Genomic DNA, 20,998 nt, shown 5'->3' on the forward strand with positions numbered 1-20,998 from the left:
AAAAATAATATCAATTTAATGAGGGTGTGACAGTTTAAGGGAGGTAAAGGTATCAGGTAAAAAAACAAAAAAAACATAAGATGGGAATTTTAACTTTAATGTTTTGCCATCGAGCTAAATGCTAAATATTAGGTTACATCTGTTTCCTGCTTTGTTGAGCTGCTGAACAAAGGAAAATTACTTAAAAATGGATTTTCCTCAATTTGGAAAAACAAGTCAGCAAATAACGTCCTGTATCAGGTCCGAGAGGGAATTAGCGAGCGGAGATTTTCTGTTCACAAATTCCACACGACGATAAGGAGCTTTCAGAGAAACAAAACTCAAAACTATTATTCAGATCTGAGGGCATCAGGCCATACAGCGGCTTCCTGCCCAGAAAAAAAAAACTGTCTCAGATTCCGACCACACACCGTCTTGAAAAGACAAACACACAAATTGAAAAACAAATATTTAAAATAATTTATTTAAGATAGAAAACACTTGAACACTGCTTCAGTTGAGACTTTTGTTTAAATACTGTACAAACATGTTGGAGATCTGTCCTCCGTTCTCCGTCGGGTGCATCTTGCTGTAGCTGATGAACTGACGCCGCAGCTTCCTCAGTTCGGCCATGTTGATGCTCCTGGTCAGCTCCACGTGAGACGCCAGGTTAAGGGTGGGAAACTGGTGGGAAACTGGTGGGAAACTGGTGGTCAACTGGTGGTCAACTGGTGGGAAACTGGTGGGTGAAGTGATCTGACTAGAAATATTTCACTGTTTAAAACATGGAACAGAGGCAGGAACACGCGGTAGTTCATTAAAACAGTTCATATTCACATGTAGGACTGGGCCCGACTGACAATATTTCCTGACAACACTTGATATTGATCATTTGACCATATTTTGTGGATGACTATCGTGATGTAATAAGATATTTACACACAAGGAAGTCATGAATAATGTGGATATAACCACCAAGCTGGAATCTTCTATTTCTTTGATGTAATGCGGCTTCATAAACTATATATCCATTTAGAGAGAAGACATTTACGTTGTGTGTGTGTGTGTGTGTGTATATATATATGTTGAATATTTACTTGGAAAATTTGTCACCAAGATATTTGAGGATGGTAATAAATCTTAGAAGGAAATGAAAACCTTTGGGTGTTTTCACAAAGCAAAGCTTCTAACGTCCAAAGCAGTTTCCTCATGATGAGGCTTCCTGCCATCAAAGCTTTTCTTCACAGAGCTCACATTGTGAAGGAAACCCTTTCAGGACGCCATGACACCCCCACCCTTTGATGCTCTGCTGCCTGCTGCTCATTTGATGGTGCTGAGCCGCAGCGACGCCTCAGACACCGTTACAACCACGTCAGGTGGAAAACCTGGTTTTAATAGAATGATAATTGGGGGCTGGCATATGACGGCTGCTTCACTGTGTCATGAGGGCGTTGTCAAAATGTCATTCCTGCCTTCATTTGATATCATGACCACTACCTCCCTGTACTCCACCTGCCTCTACTCCACCTCCCTGTACTCCACCTTCCTCTTTACGGAACAGATTATGGAATCCACCATTTTAAACAAAAATACATCATTTGATTGTTTGACATAAAGATATTGACAGTATGTCACACACACACACACACACACACACACTTTCAGGAAGGATATCTTCTCGGAGGTTCCAGGGACGGTGACCTGATCTCCAGGAACGCTCGTCTTCTGAGCGCTGACCACGGCCTGAAAGCCAAACAAGAGCAGTGAGACCTGGAGCTGCTGCGGTGACATCGTTCATCCCTGAGGAACTCAAGGAACGCAAGCTACAAGAACAAAATACTGTTTCTGAATTGACTCCTAAAAACACACAAGGGCAGCGTGAAAAAGATGAAACTGACCAGCAGCACATCCTGTGTGATCTTGTCCAACTGGTACAGGAAGTTAGTGGAGGACAGTGGTTGCTACGGAGACAGATCACAAGCTTGACATGAAGTACTGTCCATGTTCATCTGAGCCCCAGGGGCACCACAAGCAGGTTCTGTTCTTCTGTTCTGGACCTGATTCTTTATTCCTTGACTGATTTGACTAAACTGTGAGTAACAAGACACGGGTCAGGACCTGCTCTCACGGTTTTTAAAAACCATCCAGAGGAAACATTCCTGTACTTTGATACTGCGTTGAAATAACAAACATTTAATTCTATACGTAGTCGTGCCACCGGGATTCAAATATTACAGTTACCAAGAGATTTCATTCAACTGCTAAAAAAACAAAAAGAAAGGAGGGGGGGGGGGGGGGCTAATATTTTAGTAGTTATTCTTTCTCCTCTTCACACCACAGAGCCCTGGTGCTCGGCCACTCCATCGTCCAGGAGACTGAGCTCCGTCCTGCGGCAGAAACAGCCGTTCACTCACGCTCTGTGTGGACTGGTTGGGCGGGGGGGCTTTCCTCTTGAAAATGGCGTCAGAGATTTCTTGGAAGGGAAGCGCGTCGTCTGGCTGAACGGCGAACAGAGGACTGTCCCATCGGTTCCTGGAGTCGGGAGCCTCGAACCTCAGCACCAGAGCGTCCAGGCTGCAGAGAGGAGCCAGGCGGCAAGAGAAACACACCGCACAAGCTTTCCAAGAGGACTTAAGACAGTTAAAGCTCCGTGTTCTTTACCCCAAAGCAGAGACGGACAACTCCAGGTTCAGAAAGCAGAAATCCTGTCGTGTTTTAGCTCCAGCCGCACAGAGCGGACCGCCCTCGTCGGCTGGGCCTCTGGGTTGGTGCTGATGAGCAAATCAATGCTTGACTCTAAATCCTTGGGAGGATTTAAATGTTCTGAACATGGAAGCACAAGCTCTGCTCTACAGTAACGTAGCACTCCATCTAGGTCAAGACGTGACAAGCTAAACGTAGCACCAGCTGTCTACTCTCAGCAAAGTCAAACTTTGTATATTGTACTTTTTTCTTATCATTATTTATTCAGGTTCTCTTGTGACTGCCTGCATCCTCAATATCCCATTTTTTAAGTCGGATTTTTTGATTATTTGTCCGTAATTCTGATGATATTCTGCGCCCAATCAGAAGTAGAAAACGTTATGCAATCGACGACTTAACTCCCGCTCAACTGACTGAATACTTATTCAGAATACTTGCAATTAATACAGTGTTTATGTTTCTGAGGCTGTTTAACGCCCTGCAGAAAGGAGAGGGATCTTACGTCTCCTGGGTGTACTGCTCGCTGGCTGCTCTGCTGCTGTTCCACGCCGAGCTCAGCGCGGCCGACGTCAGACAGTAAACCTTGGGAGAAAAGACGTCACGGCGTTAACCGAGTCGACGCCGTTTTATTCAGGGTTGTGAAGTTGTTTCTCGCTGTGTAGAAAGCTGATGTCTTGTACGCACCAGGCAGTGAGGCGTCTGCGTGTGTTTGATGAGGCAGAACAGTTCGTATCTGTAACCTGCAGAAAGCAGGACGTTCAGCGGACGAGAGATAAACAAACCACACAGCAATCACACAGACTGTTTTCTACTAAAAACACTAGTTACCTTTGATGTAATTCAGTGAGTCCAAAATGACAATATCGTCCTTGTTGACCTTCCTAAATATCCAAAGAAAGCATGTTTTTATAAAAAGGTCAACATTACTAAATGTCAGTACAAGATCTAAGAACTGAATTGGATCTGAAAACTGACCTCTCCACCTCCGCTCTCAGTGCTCCTCTCAGATTCTTCTCACTTTGCGAATCTGAAACAACATCAAATCACTGCAGCGTCTTCAAACGTTAAGGCTCTTCTGAAATGTTCTACTAGTATACTATTTACTACATAGTACAATACTATGTAGGACATAGAACACTATGTAGTACATACTAGTATAATTAAACACCAAATTTGTGTTTTTAGTACGTCAGAAACCATAGTATGCATCAACAGATTATGTAAAGGTACCAGGAACACGTACTACACGTGGTAACATATTGTAGTATGTAAAAACCACAAACTATGCAGGCTTGCATATCACACGATGCAATGCGAGGGGAGAAAGGCAGTACCAGTTTCTATGCAGCATCATCATGATGATGTGCCGAAAGGAAGCAGAGCATCCACATTACATTTACATTACATTTAGTCATTGATCAGACGCTTTTATACAAAGCGACTTACAATTATTCAAACAGCGACGGACGCAGCCATCAGGAGCAATGAGGGGTTAAGTGTCTTGCTCAAGGACACTACAGCATGCTAGCAGGAGGAGCCTGGGATCCAACCAGCAACCATTAGATCACTAGACCACCAGCTCTACCTCCTGAGCTACCATCCCCATGACGATGTAGTATGTCCGAGAAGACATTGTTCTTATTACTCAAGTACACTGGACCACAGTACCAACATGGAGACAAGACGGCTGACTCCTCCTAATCTGTCGGACATGGGGTCGTACGGAGCCATCGTTCCTAAAAATCACTGATATGACACATACAACTGACTGAGTCACAATCTGATGAAGATTTCTCTCAGAAACATAAGTGCAGCAGAGGTAAAGCACTGACGGTTATGATAGTTATGGCAGTTACAGCATCAACACCTCTGCTATAGTCCTCGCCCTATATATCGATTCTAATACTGATTGCATGACAAAGAGTTTAAGGGACAGTGCCAAATAAATGCGGCTTCATTTCTGGGTACATTTTATAAACAGCAGTTGAGTAGTCGACACAAACATCTTTCTCAAACAATTAAAAAAAATTTCAAGTGATTTGCAGGATAAATAAAAATACATTATCTTTAAAAATATTAAAACTTTTTTTTTTGCCCCTCAATGCCAAGCAGTAGTGACGCAAATTAGTTCTTACATCAGGAGGACTTTGTAGCCTAAAGGAGCATCATTATCCAGGAGGGAGTCACATCCAGAACAACAGGATCTTCACATTCAGAGTTATAAGCCATTGGTGCAGGACATGACTGCTTTAATAGGGAGGTCTAAGTTAACCAGTATTCATCAAATATAGATTCAACGTTAAACTCTCTTTTCAAATTACAAAAATTATGAGGAGTTGTGAGGAGGAGTTACCTTTAAAAAAGATCTTAACGCATTTGTCTGTGAAATTTTGCATCGATGGCGGCTTTTCAACGTCAGAATTGTCTACACAGGAATGCTGAACGCACAACTTACTAACGAAAGCAGCACTAAGCAGTTTTAATAATAAACACGATGGCACTATGTTAAGATCTCGCCCAAATAACAATGTTGTGATTGTAACTCCCCGATCAAGCACCAAATAATTCAAATTAGTACAAACATGTTTTTAAGAAAACGTCAGACAGGCCAGGGGTGGACGTCAGCTCAGGTTCTGAACGAGACGGTTGTGTTCAGTGTTGTTAGAGCAGCTTCCCTCGGGCCAGATAAAGTCCTTCTCGCTTTCAAGATTCAAGAGGTTTTTCGTCACATACATATACATACTTTCATACATGTACATACTTTCATACATGTACATACTTTCATACATATACATACTTTCATACATATACATACTTTCATACATATACATACTTTCATACATATACATACTTTCATACATATATGCAGTGAAATGTAATGCATCGCACCCGGTGATCACACACAATATGTCCTAGGAAAAATTTCTTTCTAAAAGCCCAACTAACTGACTCCTAAAACGTAATACAATAAGTCGAATACTCATAGAATAAAATAAAATACAAAAAAAATAAAATAGAATAGATAGAAGGAATATGCTTATGTATATGGAATAGGCAATAATGTATATACAGATATGTGCATTAGAGTGGCGTGTGAATGAAGTGAGGTGGTGTTCTCTGTCCACAAACAGGCGCAGAGACCTCACACATGTTGACCGCGGTGCAAATGGACGCATGAAGTCAACTCAGACCGATTGTTGATGTTGATACGAACCGCAACATAACCGGGTCCAATTCAAAGCTGTTTCGGGACCTTCGAGGCCCGCGGACGCCGTGGAGGAGCGTTCATAACAGGACAACGGAGGCGCCGCGTCCCTTCCTCTCACCTGCGTACACGGAGCTCCGGTCCAGCCCCGGGCCTCCTTCCCCCACGACGTGGACCCTCCTGGGGGAGCTCTGCTCGAAGTGCCGCTTCAGCTCCGCGGCCCTGCGGCTCTTCCCGCTGCACGGGAACCCGCACAGCACCACCAGGGGCATCGCGGGGGCGTCGTTCGGGCAACGCGCGGACACGTCGGGGGAACGAAGCGCGGCTCACGCGGAGAGGCGGCTGCTTCGACCCGGAAGTGATGGAGGATGGAAACGTCCGGTTGTGCGGCGAGGAACCGGAACACGAGTCGGTGTTGAACAGGCCGCGTCCCTGCACCGTCCCTGCGTCGTCCCTGCGTCGTCCCTGCGTCTTCCCTGCGTCGTCCCTGCGTCGTCCCTGCGTCTTCCCTGCGTCTTCCCTGCGTCTTCCCTGCGTCTTCCCTGCGTCGTCCCTGCGTCGTCCCTGCGCCTTCCCTGCGTCTTCCCTGCGTCTTCCCTGCGTCTTCCCTGCGTCGTCCCTGCGCCGTCCCTGCGTCTTCCCTGCACCGTCCCTGCGTCTTCCCTGCACCGTCCCTGCGTCTTCCCTGCGTCGTCCCTGCACCGTCCCTGCGCCTTCCCTGCACCTTCCCTGCGACAGCCACAGACACGCGGGTCTATCACCGCTGCACGACCGTGATAAAGTGACTTGTTTCGGGGAAACAAAGCGCAGCGGAGCTGGGGGTGAAGGCTCCTGGTTTTCAAAGCTGAACTATCCAACGACCCTTTATTATTTTTATTTGATGTCTTTCTGTGTCCATTTGTGACTGAAACAATAGAAGCGTCTAAAAGTTAAACTTTCCAATCACCTCACATTGATATTATTTTGTTACGCTCGAATATTTCACTAAATAAACTAGTTTTGTTTCTAATTTGATCTTTTTTGTGACGTCATACTGTGCGACTTTGTTTTGTTAGCCGGTGTCGCGGCAAAAGGTGATCATCTGCCAAAATACGCATTGCCAAAAAGGGAGCGCAGGATCGACCTGGTCTCCGAAAGCTTATTCATGACTCAAATGACTTTATTTCACCCTTGATGGTTATATGTGACAGATTATAACCCACACAGTCCTTTTTAACAGTTCAAATACATGTAAAGGGCCAATACAAACCATAAAAAGCGGTTTCGCACTTGTCAAAAAGTGATTGCAGCTCCTACGTTGTGAGACTGAAAAGTCGTTTATGCCTTAAAATGACTTTTTCATTCATAACAGTATTTCATATTCATAACAGTATTTCATATTTTAGTTTTTATAGTTATATTTGACAGATTATAATCCGCCCTGCGGGGGGCAATGACTTTTTGGCGGACGATCACTTTTGGACATGACACCGGCTAGCGTTAAAGTGGTTTTGGACTCGTGGCTTTCTAACAGCTGTGCGTCTGGTTTAGAGATTGAACAATAAAACGAATAACGGCGGAAAATACACATTCCTTATACTTAGAAATATAAATAGAAATAGTCAGAACACCACAAAAGGTCAATGCGGATAGAATACGGACGTCTTTTGTTTTTTTTCCATCGACGCTGATCAGATGTTTGCCTCTTCCGGTCTGACACGCCCCCACCGGAAGTCTACGGTCGTTGAGTTTTAAAGATGGCCGCTAGGGGCGCCACCGAGCACCAAGCTGTTTAGCTTTACAAGAGAGGAGCTGAGGAGCTGGGGAGCTGAGGAGCTGAGGAGCTGGGGAGCTGGGGAGCTGAAGAGCTGAGGAGCTGGGGAGCTGGGGAGCTGGGGAGCTGAGGAGCTGAGGAGCTGAAGAGCTGGGGAGCTGAGGAGCTGGGGAGCTGGGGAGCTGAGGAGCTGGGGAGCTGGGGAGCTGAGGAGCTGAGGAGCTGGGGAGCTGGGGAGCTGAGGAGCTGGGGAGCTGGGGAGCTGAGGAGCTGGGGAGCTGGGGAGCTGGGGAGCTGGGGAGCTGAGGAGCTGAGGAGCTGAAGAGCTGGGGAGCTGAGGAGCTGGGGAGCTGGGGAGCTGGATTTATTCAAGATTCAATAGGTTTATTGGTAAGTTATTAGTTATTGAACAACATCTCAATGTGTAATCAATATGCAGAGACGGAGTGCAAATAGATAAGGTAATTAGAGGGGAAAAAATATACATGAGATATGTTTAAAACCATGAAAGGAACTTTAAGGGATTTTATTTTGCTCACATCTTTATGTTTACAGAATGGACACATCTTCTTTGTGAAATATTTTCATTTTGTTACAAAACCAGGCACTTTAAAATGTTCTTCAGGCAGGATCCCGTTTTCTGTAATGAAAGGTTAGATAAAACCTTATGAGTAAAACAATTGAGTAAAATGCACACAAACAAATTCACCCCACAGGCTGGACACAACAGCATTATTATTATTATAATTATTAATAATAATAATATAATAATAGTAATAGTAATAATAATAATAATGTACGAACACGTCCAAACCCTGCTTCAGTTTGGCTCGGAGGGCGATTTTCAGACCCTGGATGAGACGTTCTCTGGGCTCCTCTGTGTTGTGGAGCTGGCGGTGGAGATCCAGATCCTCTAACTCAGAGTCCAAAACAGAGGGGGCGTCCACAACACTCTTCTTCCCCATGAAGTGACCTGAGGGAGGGAAAGATAACGTAAAAAGAGAGAGAGAGAGAGAGAGAGAGAGAGAAAGAGAAAGAGAGAGAAGAGGAGCAGGCAGACAGACAGACAGACAGACAGACAGACAGACGCACGCATCTCACCTGTTGCCCACAGGTTGCCTCTTGGATTTACTTTAATCTTTGAAACCTTGTTTCTGAGTTCGGTCAAATCGAACGTCATGGCGGACGTGACAGCGACGTACGAGATGAGAATAAAATAGAGAATTCCTGCGCTGTGCGTCCGTGTGCTGAGCATCCTGTTGGACGTTCTCCCCTGTGTGATGCTGCGTGTCCCTCTGGAAGGTCCGTCTGTCCCGACCCTCCGCAGGCGACAACTTATGCTGTGGGGGGCAGGGGGCGGGGCCTGATATTCTAATGAGATTAGGTCATTAAGCGGTGGTTGGTTTCCTGGATCGTTGCGCTCTGCTCTTTTTACGTCAAAGCATCTCGGCCGGGAGGGAAAAAACAGATTCGTTGGAAACAACCGACAGACCCTGAACGTTCCAGATAGTTTGGTATTTACGATCAGAGACGAAGGGATCGTAATTAAATGCACCGATTTATTATGAAGCATTTGAAGTCAACATGGGAGCAAGGCACAGGGGCCGCCGCATGCTGAGTGGACGTGATAGCTCCATCACTGTTGCAAAGTAAATTCATCGGCTACTCTATGTACACAGACTACTTGACCGTAAACATTGTTATTGTACAACATATCAAAAAGTACAAACGTCTTGCAATGAGCATTACAAAAGAAAACTGATTTAGAAGGTACAGAGGACATTAAACAAAAAAGTTCAGTCAATATGACTAGATATAGAAATATCATTCCCAAAATAAATTTATAAAATTGAAAATGTGGGAGTTAATATACATTACATGAACTCTTTTTTTTTTTTTTTTTACATTGCACTGAAAAATCTGCAACTGCCCTAAAACCTTGACATGTTTTAACAATCACTTTCGCTCTCCGTGGAGGTAGGATCCATCACATGCTGCTCACTTTAAACATCTCCCTTTTCTTACATAAGCGCTAAGCTCCGCCCCCCCTTCACCTTTGCTGTGCGCTGCTCTCAACACCCTGCTTCAGGTGCAGAGGGGGAAATCCAGGCTCAGAAAGTAAAACTCCAATCCGGGACTTTGCGTCAACCATGTGGATTTCCAACTACTGAGTGGGTCAGATCCCTTAGCTGGCTGGAGCAAAAACACGGCAGGACTATCACAGTCTGAACCTGGACATTTGCACCTGAATTAATAAGACTCTTAATAACTTGAGGTAATTTTAATACTGTTTCCTCTCCAACATGAATAACTTTCTGCTACAGGACACTGTGCAAATACAAAGGCAACACATTTGCAATGAACACAAATAATATATTTATAAAAAATATGACAAAAAAATATTATAATAATAATAAAACATGGCTATGTGTGACACAGGCAAACACATACATCTGCGTTCACAGAAAATGCAGTATTTGGTTAACGTTTATATATGAATACAAAACTAATCGTTTTTAAATGGATAATAAACTACAACAACTGATAACCGTGTAAATACTTTAACTTAGAAATGCATATGAATGTACTCAAACCCGTATGTATGCACCGGACTGATTATATTCTATTCATAATAAAATACTGTGCAGTACAAAACAACGTTTTAAAATAAATGTTGACTGCGTGGGGTTGGTTTCCAACCTGAACAGAAGAACAAAGGCATTCCTGAGTCTCTCCTTTCTCTCTTTTCTTCTTCTTCTTCTTTCTTGACTTTAACGCCGACGTGGGAGTGGTCGCATCCTGATGGCTCGTCCAACGCAAAGTTGTGAAGACATGAATTCATGTGTTCACGTGGAATATCTGGGAAAAGTCCTGATGTGAAGACATGAATTCAGTGGCCCTCCAACCCACTTCTGTCCTTCCCCTTCCCCTTCCCCCTCTCCTCATCCTCCTCCTCCTCCGCCCCTCGCACCCTGTGCACGATGAAGAGGTGTCGGCTGAGCGCGGGCGGCGAGGTGAAGCACAGCCCACAGCGGGGGCACTGCGGCGTCCCGGTGGCGGCTCGGTGCCGCAGGATGTGCCGGCGGAAGCGAGTGCTGTCCTCGGCAACGAAGCCGCACGTGGAGCAACGGAGCGCAGCCTTCCGACGCTCGGGCGGAGGAGCTTCCGGAACGCCGCCACACACCGCTCTGTCTGAGGCCGGCCGCTGGGAGAGGGAGGTCTGGGGGTCCAACGACACACACAACATTAGGACCAGGTGCAGCTTCCCTACTTCTACACTCATGGATTGCTCCAGAATAAAACATGAAATGATCCAAAACCTTCATCTGCATTATTATGCGGACAGTAAGGTGTGCGTTCTTGTTCAGCTGATCCCAGTTATTTTACATCTGGCCTTCTTAAAACATTCTTCTCCCCAAACACATCCATGACTCCACCTTACTCCACTCATTCAAAACATCGCTCAAAACACAGCTTCAAGCTCTCCCATTTGAATGTAAATGGATGTGTCTTTGAGCATGAGGACAGCCAACCCTCAACAAAGATGTAGGTTTCCAAAGACAGACAGCTTAATGTTGTCTTGCCTGGAAGTGAAATTGGTGCTGAAGTTGTGTAGTTTGAGCCCGGCATGATGTAAATAAGAATATATCAATCACGATAATAAAGAAATCACCTCTGCCACGCCCATGTTGCATTCTTGGGCGGCTGTTTTTGGCATGAGATTCATATCGGGGTTTTTAATGCCGTGCATGAGACTGATGTGATTCTTCAGTGTCGTACAGGCGTCAAACACCGTCCTTGTGTCGGTGCAATACCTTTGAAAGATAGAAGATTTAAAAAAGAGCTGTGATCCAATCAGTTGGTCCATGACGACATACAAACATCAATCTTTTTGTTCCAAAGAGGTTCTGACCAACAGGTGTAAATCTTCCTCTTCCTGTCGTGATCGTGGCGCACGTGTCTACGAAGGCCGGTGGAGGAGTTGAACGAGTGCTCACACTGTCGGCATGGAAACCGTTTCAACGCCTGTGAGGGAAAACAGTTAAATCTCAAGGAGAGCTAGAAAGAGTTAAATATGGACTGTCTAGACCAGGGGCAGTGTAAGATACGACCCATGGAAATAATAACTATAATACAATTTTCATTAATACATTAACATTCACTTATTATCTATATGTGTATTATAGATACAGCTTAATCAACTGCAGTTAAGTTGAGGTCTTCATCAAACTATAAAAGGTAGGTATCTGAAACTGGAAAGGTACTACCTGGAATTAGAAAGGTACTGCCTAATAATGGAAAAGTACTATCTGATACTGCAACGGTACTACCAGGTACTAGAAAGGTACTACCTGGTACTGGAAAGGCATTACCTGGCACTGGAAAACTACTATCTGGTACTGGAAAGGTATTACTTGACCCTGGAAAGGTACTACTTGGTACTAGAAAGGTACTACCTGATGCTGGACAGGTACCACATGGTACTAGAAAGGTACTACCTGATACTAGAAATGTATGTACTCTACAAAGGCAGGGACTCAAAGAAGAGAGAATCTACGCCACAGCTTTCCTATTATCCAAGATCTCCAGAGCCGCCTCACCCTCCTGTGGTTGGCCTTCATGTGGGAGACGTACGCCTCCCGGTCGGGGAACCGCTGCACACACTCTGCACAGGTCCAGCTGGGGGGCGAGCCTCGCTGCGCCACCTTTTGGCTGGAAACCTCCCTGCGCTTGGAGACACTGTGAACCTTCGCCTTTGGGGCTGAAGGAGCATCTGGGAGCCTGAACGTCTGCACTGTTGCTCTGTTTTGATCTCCAGCGACTTTGAAAACGGTGCTATGCATATTCTGGAAAAAATAAAATGTTAATTGATGTTATAAAAATGCCAATCACAGAAGTTCACTTTTTGAGGCATATCTAACAGGGATGTGCAGATACTGTTTTTGAGAACAAGTAGCCAGAATGAGTACTATGGCTGGGCGATATTGACTATAACAAGATTATTTTTCCAAATACCTCGATATTAGTGATATTTTGGGGATGATTATTTGTGCTTTCCTAATATTTGAGAACCAATGATTAGTAATGTTGCTATTATGACCATTTATTATAACAGTCTCTGAAGTTCAGAAAACTGCATTACTGTACTGTAATGTTCCTTAAAATAAAACATTTAACTATATTACCATTTTAACAACCAACATCCCAGACGATAACTAGTCTCACAACCACAATATCGACCTGAAATCAATTGTCCAGCCCGGTCCTAGAGTACTCACTCTTGGATATTTGCTGATACAGATTACTGATACCAATATATACAGCATACTATGAAGTATCTACAAAATACTGCTTGGTGAAAACAAAATCATTTACAATAAGAAACTCTAGATATAGTAGTCGTAGAGTTGTCTCAGACCAGACTAGGTATCTATTCATCCCGGGAACCCACATGTGATCACACGCTAAGCATCTCATGACAAACAATGGGAATGAGGCCAACCTTAAAGTGCTGCATCAACAGTTGCTTTTGGGGTAAAACCGACGTGCACTCTGGACACTTAAACACGCACGTGGTGCGTTTGTTGGCGTTGTGGTAGAAGTGCTGAAGCAGTAACTGCTTTTTCTTGAACACCGTCTCACACGAACATTTAAATATTATTCTGCAAGAAACAGAAAGACTGTAAACATGAAGGAAATCTCAAACTGTCACACCAGGCCCTGGAGTGAAGAGCAGCTTCACCTACTGAGGAGACGTTTTGCTTCCGCTGTGTTTGTTGCTTATGTGAAGCTCGCAGCCGTCCGAGGATTTGAAGGCGACGGGACAGAGGGAGCATTTATAGAAGACCTCACAATGTCTCTCCTCAACGTGACTCTTTTGACCCTGAACCGTCTTAAAGACCATTTCGCAGTGAAGGCACCTGAAAGATGAGAACATTCAAATCCACTCTTAAAGGGACAAATGGCGGACAAATAAGTTCTCTACCTTTATTCCATCCTTTCCACTTACTTGTACCAGGCTTTGCGTGCGTAATGAAGGCAGTTTTCGCGGACGTGTTTCTGTATGTCTGCCGAGCGGCTCAGCGCACCGCACTCGGGGCAGCAGTACGGAGACTTGTGGGCATGGATTCGCTGATGAGCGCCGAAGCTGCACTTATTGGGCAACAACATGGAACACACCTTGCACGTCTGGAAATAAAGAGGGAACGTAAGTGAAACTTTAATAACAAAACAAAGTGTCTGCTTGGTGCATATTTGGTAAGAGAGCGGTCAGTGACTATGGCAAAATCTGTTTGCCTGGCAACTGGGCCACCATTAATGTCAAAGGTGAGATCATGCCCAGTAACTCACCAGTCCTTCTGGGTCGTCGGAGAGCCGCTGGTAGTGTCCCGCCAGCGCTTGGTAGTCCGCCAGCTGTTTTTTGCACTCCAGACAGCATAGCCGGTGCCTGATGACGGTGTCTGGGTAAAGAGGCATCGCCGGCTGGTTCTTTGGCAAGGACACCGGCAAAGCGTCCTGGTCTGTGTTCACCAAGGACTTGGCGCTCAGAGAAGCAAACATCTGATCCTCGGCAATGGGCTTCATGCAGAGCTGCGTGCACTGCATCACACGGCCTTTGCTTTTGTGCTCCCGTGCGTGTGCCAGGAGTGCGCACTTGTTGAAGAACACCAGCGTCTTGGCGCAGTGCGTACACGCCACCTCAATGTGCACGCTCCTCCGGCTGTAGTGACACACGAGGCTTCTCTCCACCCCGAAGGCGTCCCCACACTCCAGGCAACGGAACCCGCGCGCAGGTAGCTGGATGTCGCTGTCAGGCGGCGGCTGCAGGTTGGGCACGTAGGTGGGCACGGGGTTGGCGTTATTCAACAGTCGGTTTAAGGTTCCAGCCGCGGTGCTAGGGGCGCTGGGACGCTGGTGGGCGCCGGTGGTTTTCACCTGATGCACCAGTGGCACAGTGCTGTACACAGTGGAGGAAGACAGGGATGGTTGGCTCTGTTGGTGGGAGGCACAGCGCGCAGCAACTGAAGCAGCGACGCTATGTGGCACCAGGTTCAGGTTGGCCAGGTGCATTGCTTTGGGTAAGGAGTTCGAACCTGCGGCTGGAACAGATTGACTCGATGTCATTCTCTTCAGTTTCTGCCTTGGATGTGCCACTGACATTTTGGCAGAGACGTTAGCGTTGTGTAGAACTGAAGGAGGCCGCGCCACGCTGGGCTTCTTGCCCTGGCCCTCTGGTCTGTTGGGTACCACCATTGATGAAGTAGAATGGACCAGGGTAGCTTTGGTACTTATTCCAGTGACACCATCACGGGCCACATTTTGCGACTGGGATGGGGACGTCACCCAGTAGGCATCCTCGCTGATCATACTTTGCGAGGGAGAGGATTCGTAGGCAGAGTGAACTTCCTCTGTTTCGGAGTCTGGTAACACGCTGGTAACAGTGCGTTTGATCTGTCCGGAAACCGTCTTGATGGTTTTGATTCTGACCTTGGGTATGGCAGCGGGAGATCCAGACGCCATGGCAGGAGATCCTTTTCCGCTGCTGTCGCTGCAGATGCTGACAGGACTGTCGGAGGGCCTTAGTTTTCGTTTCACAGCTTCGAGCTGACTCCTCGAGGACGCAGGCACCTTGGGGCTGGTGTTCACAGGGTCATTCTGATTGAATGAGGATTCGCTAGCGACATTTGGCTCGCTGGGATTTGTTCTCGAATTCAGAGCAGCCAATGCCTCGAGGCATGAAGATAATTTGGATGTTTGAGACTCAGAAAATGGACAAGAAGTAGATAGATGAAGCTTGGCGACAGTACTGCAGTTGTTCTCAAAGTTGTTACCATTTTCAGGAGATGAGATATCAGGGAAGTCTAGTTTAGCCTTCTGGACGCTACAATTAAACTTGGATACATTCTCTGTTGCCACACATTCCGTTTGTATGGAGGCTGTTCTGCCGTGGGTGTTGCTGGGAGTGCTCTGATCTTCAGAGCAGCTGTTAAACATACTGAGTGACAGCTTACTGGGACTGTCCGACAATGAAGGTTCCACTGAACCTGAAGCTTCAGGGAAGTTAAGTCTCTGTTGTTTTGGATGGATATCATCTCTGCTGCCTTGTGTGTCCTCAGACTCAGGGCTAGAGATGGGACTAAATTGAGAAAACGACTGGGCAAAAAAAGATTTTCCCTCAGATATGTGCTGTTCCGACACCTTCCTCAGGAATTCTCCTCCAGCCTCTCCGTTTTGAGGAGAGACGTGCGATTTGGGAAAACCACTGTGGGCCGACTCTTTCAAATCACCGGAGACCCCTGGTGCCAGGAAACCATTCTGCAAGACAGGTCCTGGATGAAGCCGGTGGCCGAAATCCTCCAGACACTCCTGACGGCTCGTGTTTTTTACGATCACACTCACCACGGGAACGTCCCCCGAGGCCGCTGGGTGATTCAACAGGTTGTCATCCAATCCGATCCCCGGGTGTTTGAGCTGGCCCGTCGCCTCCTCATCCAGACCGATCCCCGGGTGTTTGAGTTGGCCCGCCACCTTCTCATCCAGACCGATCCCCGGGTGTTTGAGCTGGCCCGCCGCCTCCTCATCCAGACCCATCCCCGGGTGTTTGAGCTGGCCCACCGCCTCCTCTGGACCCTCCTGGATGGGCTCTTTGGCATCCAATCCTGGAGCATCTGGAATGTCAAAGGCTGCCAGGAGGTCGTCAAAATCTGGGGTTTTCATGTCACCCATGTCTGGACCGTTTGAAAAACCTGAGACAGAAAAACACATACAACTGATTATAAATGCCAAACAACACATTTCAGGGCTATTTCCTCATCTGAAGCACCCAAATTGCTCTAGTATGGAACAGTATGAAGTGCAAATATAATCAACTTGACTGGACAGCAAGAAGGTTCCGATCCAACTGAAACATCTAGAGTACCAGACCGATCGCTGTGCTAACTGATTCGCTTCAAGCCGTCACTGACAGTTGTCTAAAGAAAATTATGAAATATGTTGACAGTGACCGCAGAGAAGCAGGTGGGCCCCAACACACCCTGGTCCCCACACATCCAGGTGGGTCACAACACAATCTGGTCACCACACACCCTGATCCCCACACACCTACTGTAGGTGGGTCCCAATACACTCTGGTCCCCACACACTCATGTGGGTCCCAACACACCCAGGTCCCCACACAACCAGGTCCCCACACACCCAGGTCCTCACACACCCAGGTCCTCACACATCCAGGTCCCAACACCACCAGGTGGGTCCCAAAACACTCTGATCCCCACACATCCATGTGGGTCCCAACACACTCTGGTCCCCACACATCCAGGTAGGTCCCAACACACGCTGGTCCCCACACACCCAGGTGGGCCCCGACACACTCTGGTCCCCACACACCCAGGTGGGTCCAAACACACTCTGGTCCCCACACACCCAGGTGGGTCCAAACACACTCTGGTCCCCACACACCCAGGTGGGTCAGAACACACTCTGATCCCCACACACCCAGGTGGGTCCCAACACACTCCGGTGGGTCCCAAAACAGTCTGGTCCACACACACCCAGGTGGGTCCCAACACGCTCTGGTCCCCACACATCCAGGTGGGTCGGAACACACTCTGATCCCCACACACCCAGGTGGGTCCCAACACACCCAGGTGGGTCCCAAAACAGTCTGGTCCACACACACCCAGGTGGGTCCCAACACACTCTGGTCCACACACACCCGGGTGGGTCCCAACACACTCTGGTCCACATACACCCAGGTGGGTCCCAACACACTCTGGTCCCCACACACCCATGTGAGTCAGAACACACTCTGATCCCCACACACCCAAGTCCGAACACACTCTGGTCACCACACCACCAGGTTGGCCTTGACACACTCTGGTCCCCACACACCCAGGTGGGTCAGAACACACTCTGATCCCCACACACCCAGGTGGGTCCCAACACACTCTGATCCCCACGCACCCAGGTGGGTCCCAACACACTCTGGTCCCCACGCACCCAGGTGGGTCAGAACACACTCTGGTCCCAACACATCCAGGTGGGTCCCAACACACTCGGGTCCACACACACCCAGGTCCCCACACAACCAGGTCCCAACACACTCTGGTCCCCACACACCCAGGTGGGTCCGAACACACTCTGGTCACCACACCACCAGGTGGGTCCCAAAACAGTCTGGTCCACACACACCCAGGTGGGTCCCAACACACTCTGGTCCCCACACACCCATGTGAGTCAGAACACACTCTGATTCCCACACACCCAAGTCCGAACACACTCTGGTCACCACACCACCTGGTTGGCCTTGACACACTCTGGTCCCCACACACCCAGGTGGGTCCCAACACACCCAGGTGGGTCCCAACACACTCTGGTCCACACACACCCTGGTCTCCACACACACCCAGGTCCCAACACAACCAGGTCCCAACACACTCTGGTCCCCACATACCCAGGTGGGTCCCAACGCAGTCTGGTCCCCAAACACCCAGGTGGCTCCCAACACACCCGGGTGGGTCCCAACACACTCTGGTCCCCACAAACCAAAGTGGGGTCCCAACACACTCTGGCCCCACATACCCAGGTCCCAACACACGTCACACGTAGCTCCTCACACACACACACACACACACACACACACACACACACACACACACAGAGCTGCTGTTAGCTGAACTGTTAGCTTGTTAGCATCCCGCTAGCCACCTAGCTCACCAGGCTCAACTTAAAAGGCGTCAGCGGGCATATCACGTCACGGGTAAATGTCATTCAGCACAGAAACGCTGCTCACTCCACTCACCATTTGAGCAGTGTTGTAACAGTATGTTGTTAGCATTAGCAGCGGCCCGAGATGCTAACGCTCCGCATCCAGCCGTCCAGCTGGTGCTGCGTTCCAAGCCATGGGAGGGATGGGAACTATGACCAACACTAGTAAAAAATAAATAAACATGTAAATAAAATAAATAAAAAATAATATTAATTATATGAATAATAATAAAAATATACTTCTACTACTACTACTACTACTACTGATAGTAATAACAACGGCAGCAATTGAATAGTCAACTGTAGAAGTGCAGCTCCCTGTTAACTTCTGTTTATAGATGTCAATGAACAGTATTTTTATATTTCATCTCTTTTGTGACCTGCACTCTGCTGTCAACTCCTGCTTCTGTAACACCCGGGTTTTTAAAAACTACGCTATCTCTAATAAACTATGGCGTAGCTGGCGTACATAAATAATACAGGTGGTGGCGCTATGCACCTGCGTTTGGTTTGACCCTCCAATCGACTCCAACAAGCGGCAGTGTGTTCTCGAGTCAGCGCCGTATGTCCGCAGGTTGTTCCCGCTACTGCCTGCAAGCTCCGTTGGCGCCGAGACGGAACCTGGGAGGCGCCTTCAAGCGCACCACACGACGCGACCGGTGGAATGCACCATCTGTCTCCCACACGACTTGAACGCAGCATGACCAGCAGCCACGCCCCTTCCGGCTGATGAAGGCTGTGACGTCATTCAAACGCTGAAGGGTTACGAATATGATTCATGACGTCATTACCAGAGCGAGGAAGGGTTGATTCAAACACTCACTCTGCCAGGCTTTATCTTCCTTTTTATGTCGACATCAAACGCACCAATTAACAGCACCATAAAAATAACTAAATAGAAACAAATATAATATTAAATCAAATGAACAATAGAAAAAAATGTTAAATGAAGTCAGCAAATCCAGGAGAAAGAGAGAGTGTGTGTGTGTGTGTGTGAGGGTGTGTGTGTGTGTGTGTGTGTGTGTGTGTGAGGGTGTGTGTGTGTGTGTGTGTGAGGGTGTGTGTGTGTGTGTGTGTGTGTGTGTGTGTGTGTGTGTGTGTGTGTGTGTGTGTGTGTGTGTGTGCGTGTGTGTGTGTGTGTGTGAGGGTGTGTGTGTGTGTGTGTGTGTGTGTGTGTGTGTGTGTGTGCGTGAGGGTGTGTGTGTGTGTGTGTGTGTGTGTGTGCGTGTGTGTGTGTGTGTGTGTGTGCGTGAGGGTGTGTGTGTGTGTGTGTGTGTGTGCGTGTGTGTGTGTGTGTGTGTGTGTGTGAGGGTGTGTGTGTGTGAGGGTGTGTGTGTGTGTGTGTGTGTGTGTGCGTGTGTGAGGGTGTGTGTGTGTGTGTGTGTGTGTGTGTGTGCGTGTGTGTGTGTGTGTGTGAGGGTGTGTGTGTGTGTGTGTGTGTGTGTGTGTGTGTGTGTGTGTGTGTGCGTGTGTGTGTGTGTGTGTGTGCGTGCATTCAGTATTCCATTACAGTTAAGTTTCGGGGGCATCTCTCTGGCTGTGGGCGCTCTGTCCGCCCTGCAGGGGGCGCTCTGCTGCAGAGAGCAACACAAGGTGCACCCTGGAGCTGTGTTTGCTGTAATGACTGTATTTGTATTCACATTTTATCAAACGTCTTGTCGTTGTCTTCGTGTGGTTTAACGAGTGCATTCTTTAACTTGTGTCAGTGCTCTGTCGACCACACTCTTTAAAGGCCAGTTAAGGCTTTAATTCCTTCTATTATTATTTAATACCCCACGACCGAGATAAAGAACCTGTGCAGACTATTGGTGCCTCTAATAAATATGCAGATTCCCCTCCTGGTCAGTGATACAGGGACTGATAAATGTACTATTTCAAATCTATAAAACAATAAAAGTAAAATGCCGTTAAGGCAGCGTGGTGTCCTGGAACCTCAAACAGCCCATTAAGCAACAATGCTCTCAGATTAGATTCACGATCCGCAGTTTATTGTCCGACAATAAACTTCAGCACAACAAATACTTATTTACTTTTAAAGTTTGAATTTTTACTCCTTCACACAAACACGTTGTATATATACAGGACTAAAGACATCACCTTCGGTCTCCTTTTAAAGCCTTGTCCACACAAAGGTGTTTGCAATGTAATTCACGTTGCCATAGTGATACGACACTGTCATCTTGTTAAACTGTGGCCCTAATCTAAGTTACTAATTAAATAGTCATTTAATTATCTCATGCATTTATAGGCCTGTGTGTGCGTGTGTGCGTGCACGCGTGCAGGTCTCTCTGCTTGACGTCAACGCTCCCACGTCAGCGAAGCGCTATCTCCGCACCCTGACGCACGCGGGGCCTGATGTGAACAACTGGATCAACATCTGTTTGTGTCGCTGCCTGCTTCTGCCTTTTCCGCGTCGGGAATGCGGTGTGATGTCAGCAGAGCAGCAGGGACATCTCTGTTAATTAATAACAAGACGTGTGGACGTCGGGCGGCCCACTCTGCTTCGCTGCACCGGATGGAGAGGACGCACCATGAGTAAGCTGCTGCACTGCTCCGCCCGGAGCTTCACCCGCAGATCAGGTCAGAAGCCG

General features: G+C 47.3%; 2 protein-coding genes across 2 annotated transcripts; both read right to left on the reverse strand.

Annotated features, from left to right (window-relative positions):
- Positions 1-453: 453 nt before the first annotated feature.
- Positions 454-6,826, reverse strand: kti12 (KTI12 chromatin associated homolog). The gene is made up of 9 exons (XM_080002337.1): positions 6,009-6,826; positions 3,658-3,709; positions 3,511-3,563; positions 3,367-3,422; positions 3,185-3,264; positions 2,394-2,553; positions 1,878-1,940; positions 1,654-1,722; positions 454-636 (listed from the first exon to the last, which is right to left on the reverse strand). The coding sequence occupies exons 1-9, from the start codon at positions 6,157-6,159 to the stop codon at positions 493-495; spliced, it is 828 nt and encodes a 275-aa protein (XP_079858463.1). The 5' UTR covers positions 6,160-6,826; the 3' UTR covers positions 454-492.
- A 3,704-nt stretch (positions 6,827-10,530) lies between these two features.
- znf592 (zinc finger protein 592) lies at positions 10,531-18,518 on the reverse strand (the record flags this gene model as incomplete). Its single annotated transcript, XM_080002972.1, has 9 exons — positions 18,442-18,518; positions 13,992-16,387; positions 13,651-13,829; positions 13,388-13,561; positions 13,144-13,303; positions 12,242-12,487; positions 11,554-11,666; positions 11,314-11,455; positions 10,531-10,860 (listed from the first exon to the last, which is right to left on the reverse strand). Exons 2-9 carry the CDS (start codon positions 16,365-16,367, stop codon positions 10,531-10,533), a joined length of 3,720 nt encoding a protein of 1,239 aa, XP_079859098.1. The 5' UTR covers positions 16,368-16,387; positions 18,442-18,518.
- Positions 18,519-20,998: the final 2,480 nt, after the last annotated feature.

The sequence above is a fragment of the Zeus faber genome (assembly GCF_960531495.2).
Source record: "Zeus faber genome assembly, chromosome: 6".
Lineage (NCBI taxonomy): Eukaryota > Metazoa > Chordata > Actinopteri > Zeiformes > Zeidae > Zeus > Zeus faber.

Bases quoted from the DNA above. Each gene is read 5' to 3' on its own strand.
- kti12 (XM_080002337.1), bottom strand. From the start codon at position 6,159: ATGCCCCTGGTGGTGCTGTGCGGGTTCCCGTGCAGCGGGAAGAGCCGC. The intron at 3,710-6,008 runs GTGAGAGGAAGG...ATGTTGTTTCAG, and splicing joins CCGGAGCTCCGTGTACGCAG to ATTCGCAAAGTGAGAAGAAT. The intron at 1,941-2,393 runs GTGAGTGAACGG...CTGTCTCCGTAG, and splicing joins CCAACCAGTCCACACAGAGC to CAACCACTGTCCTCCACTAA.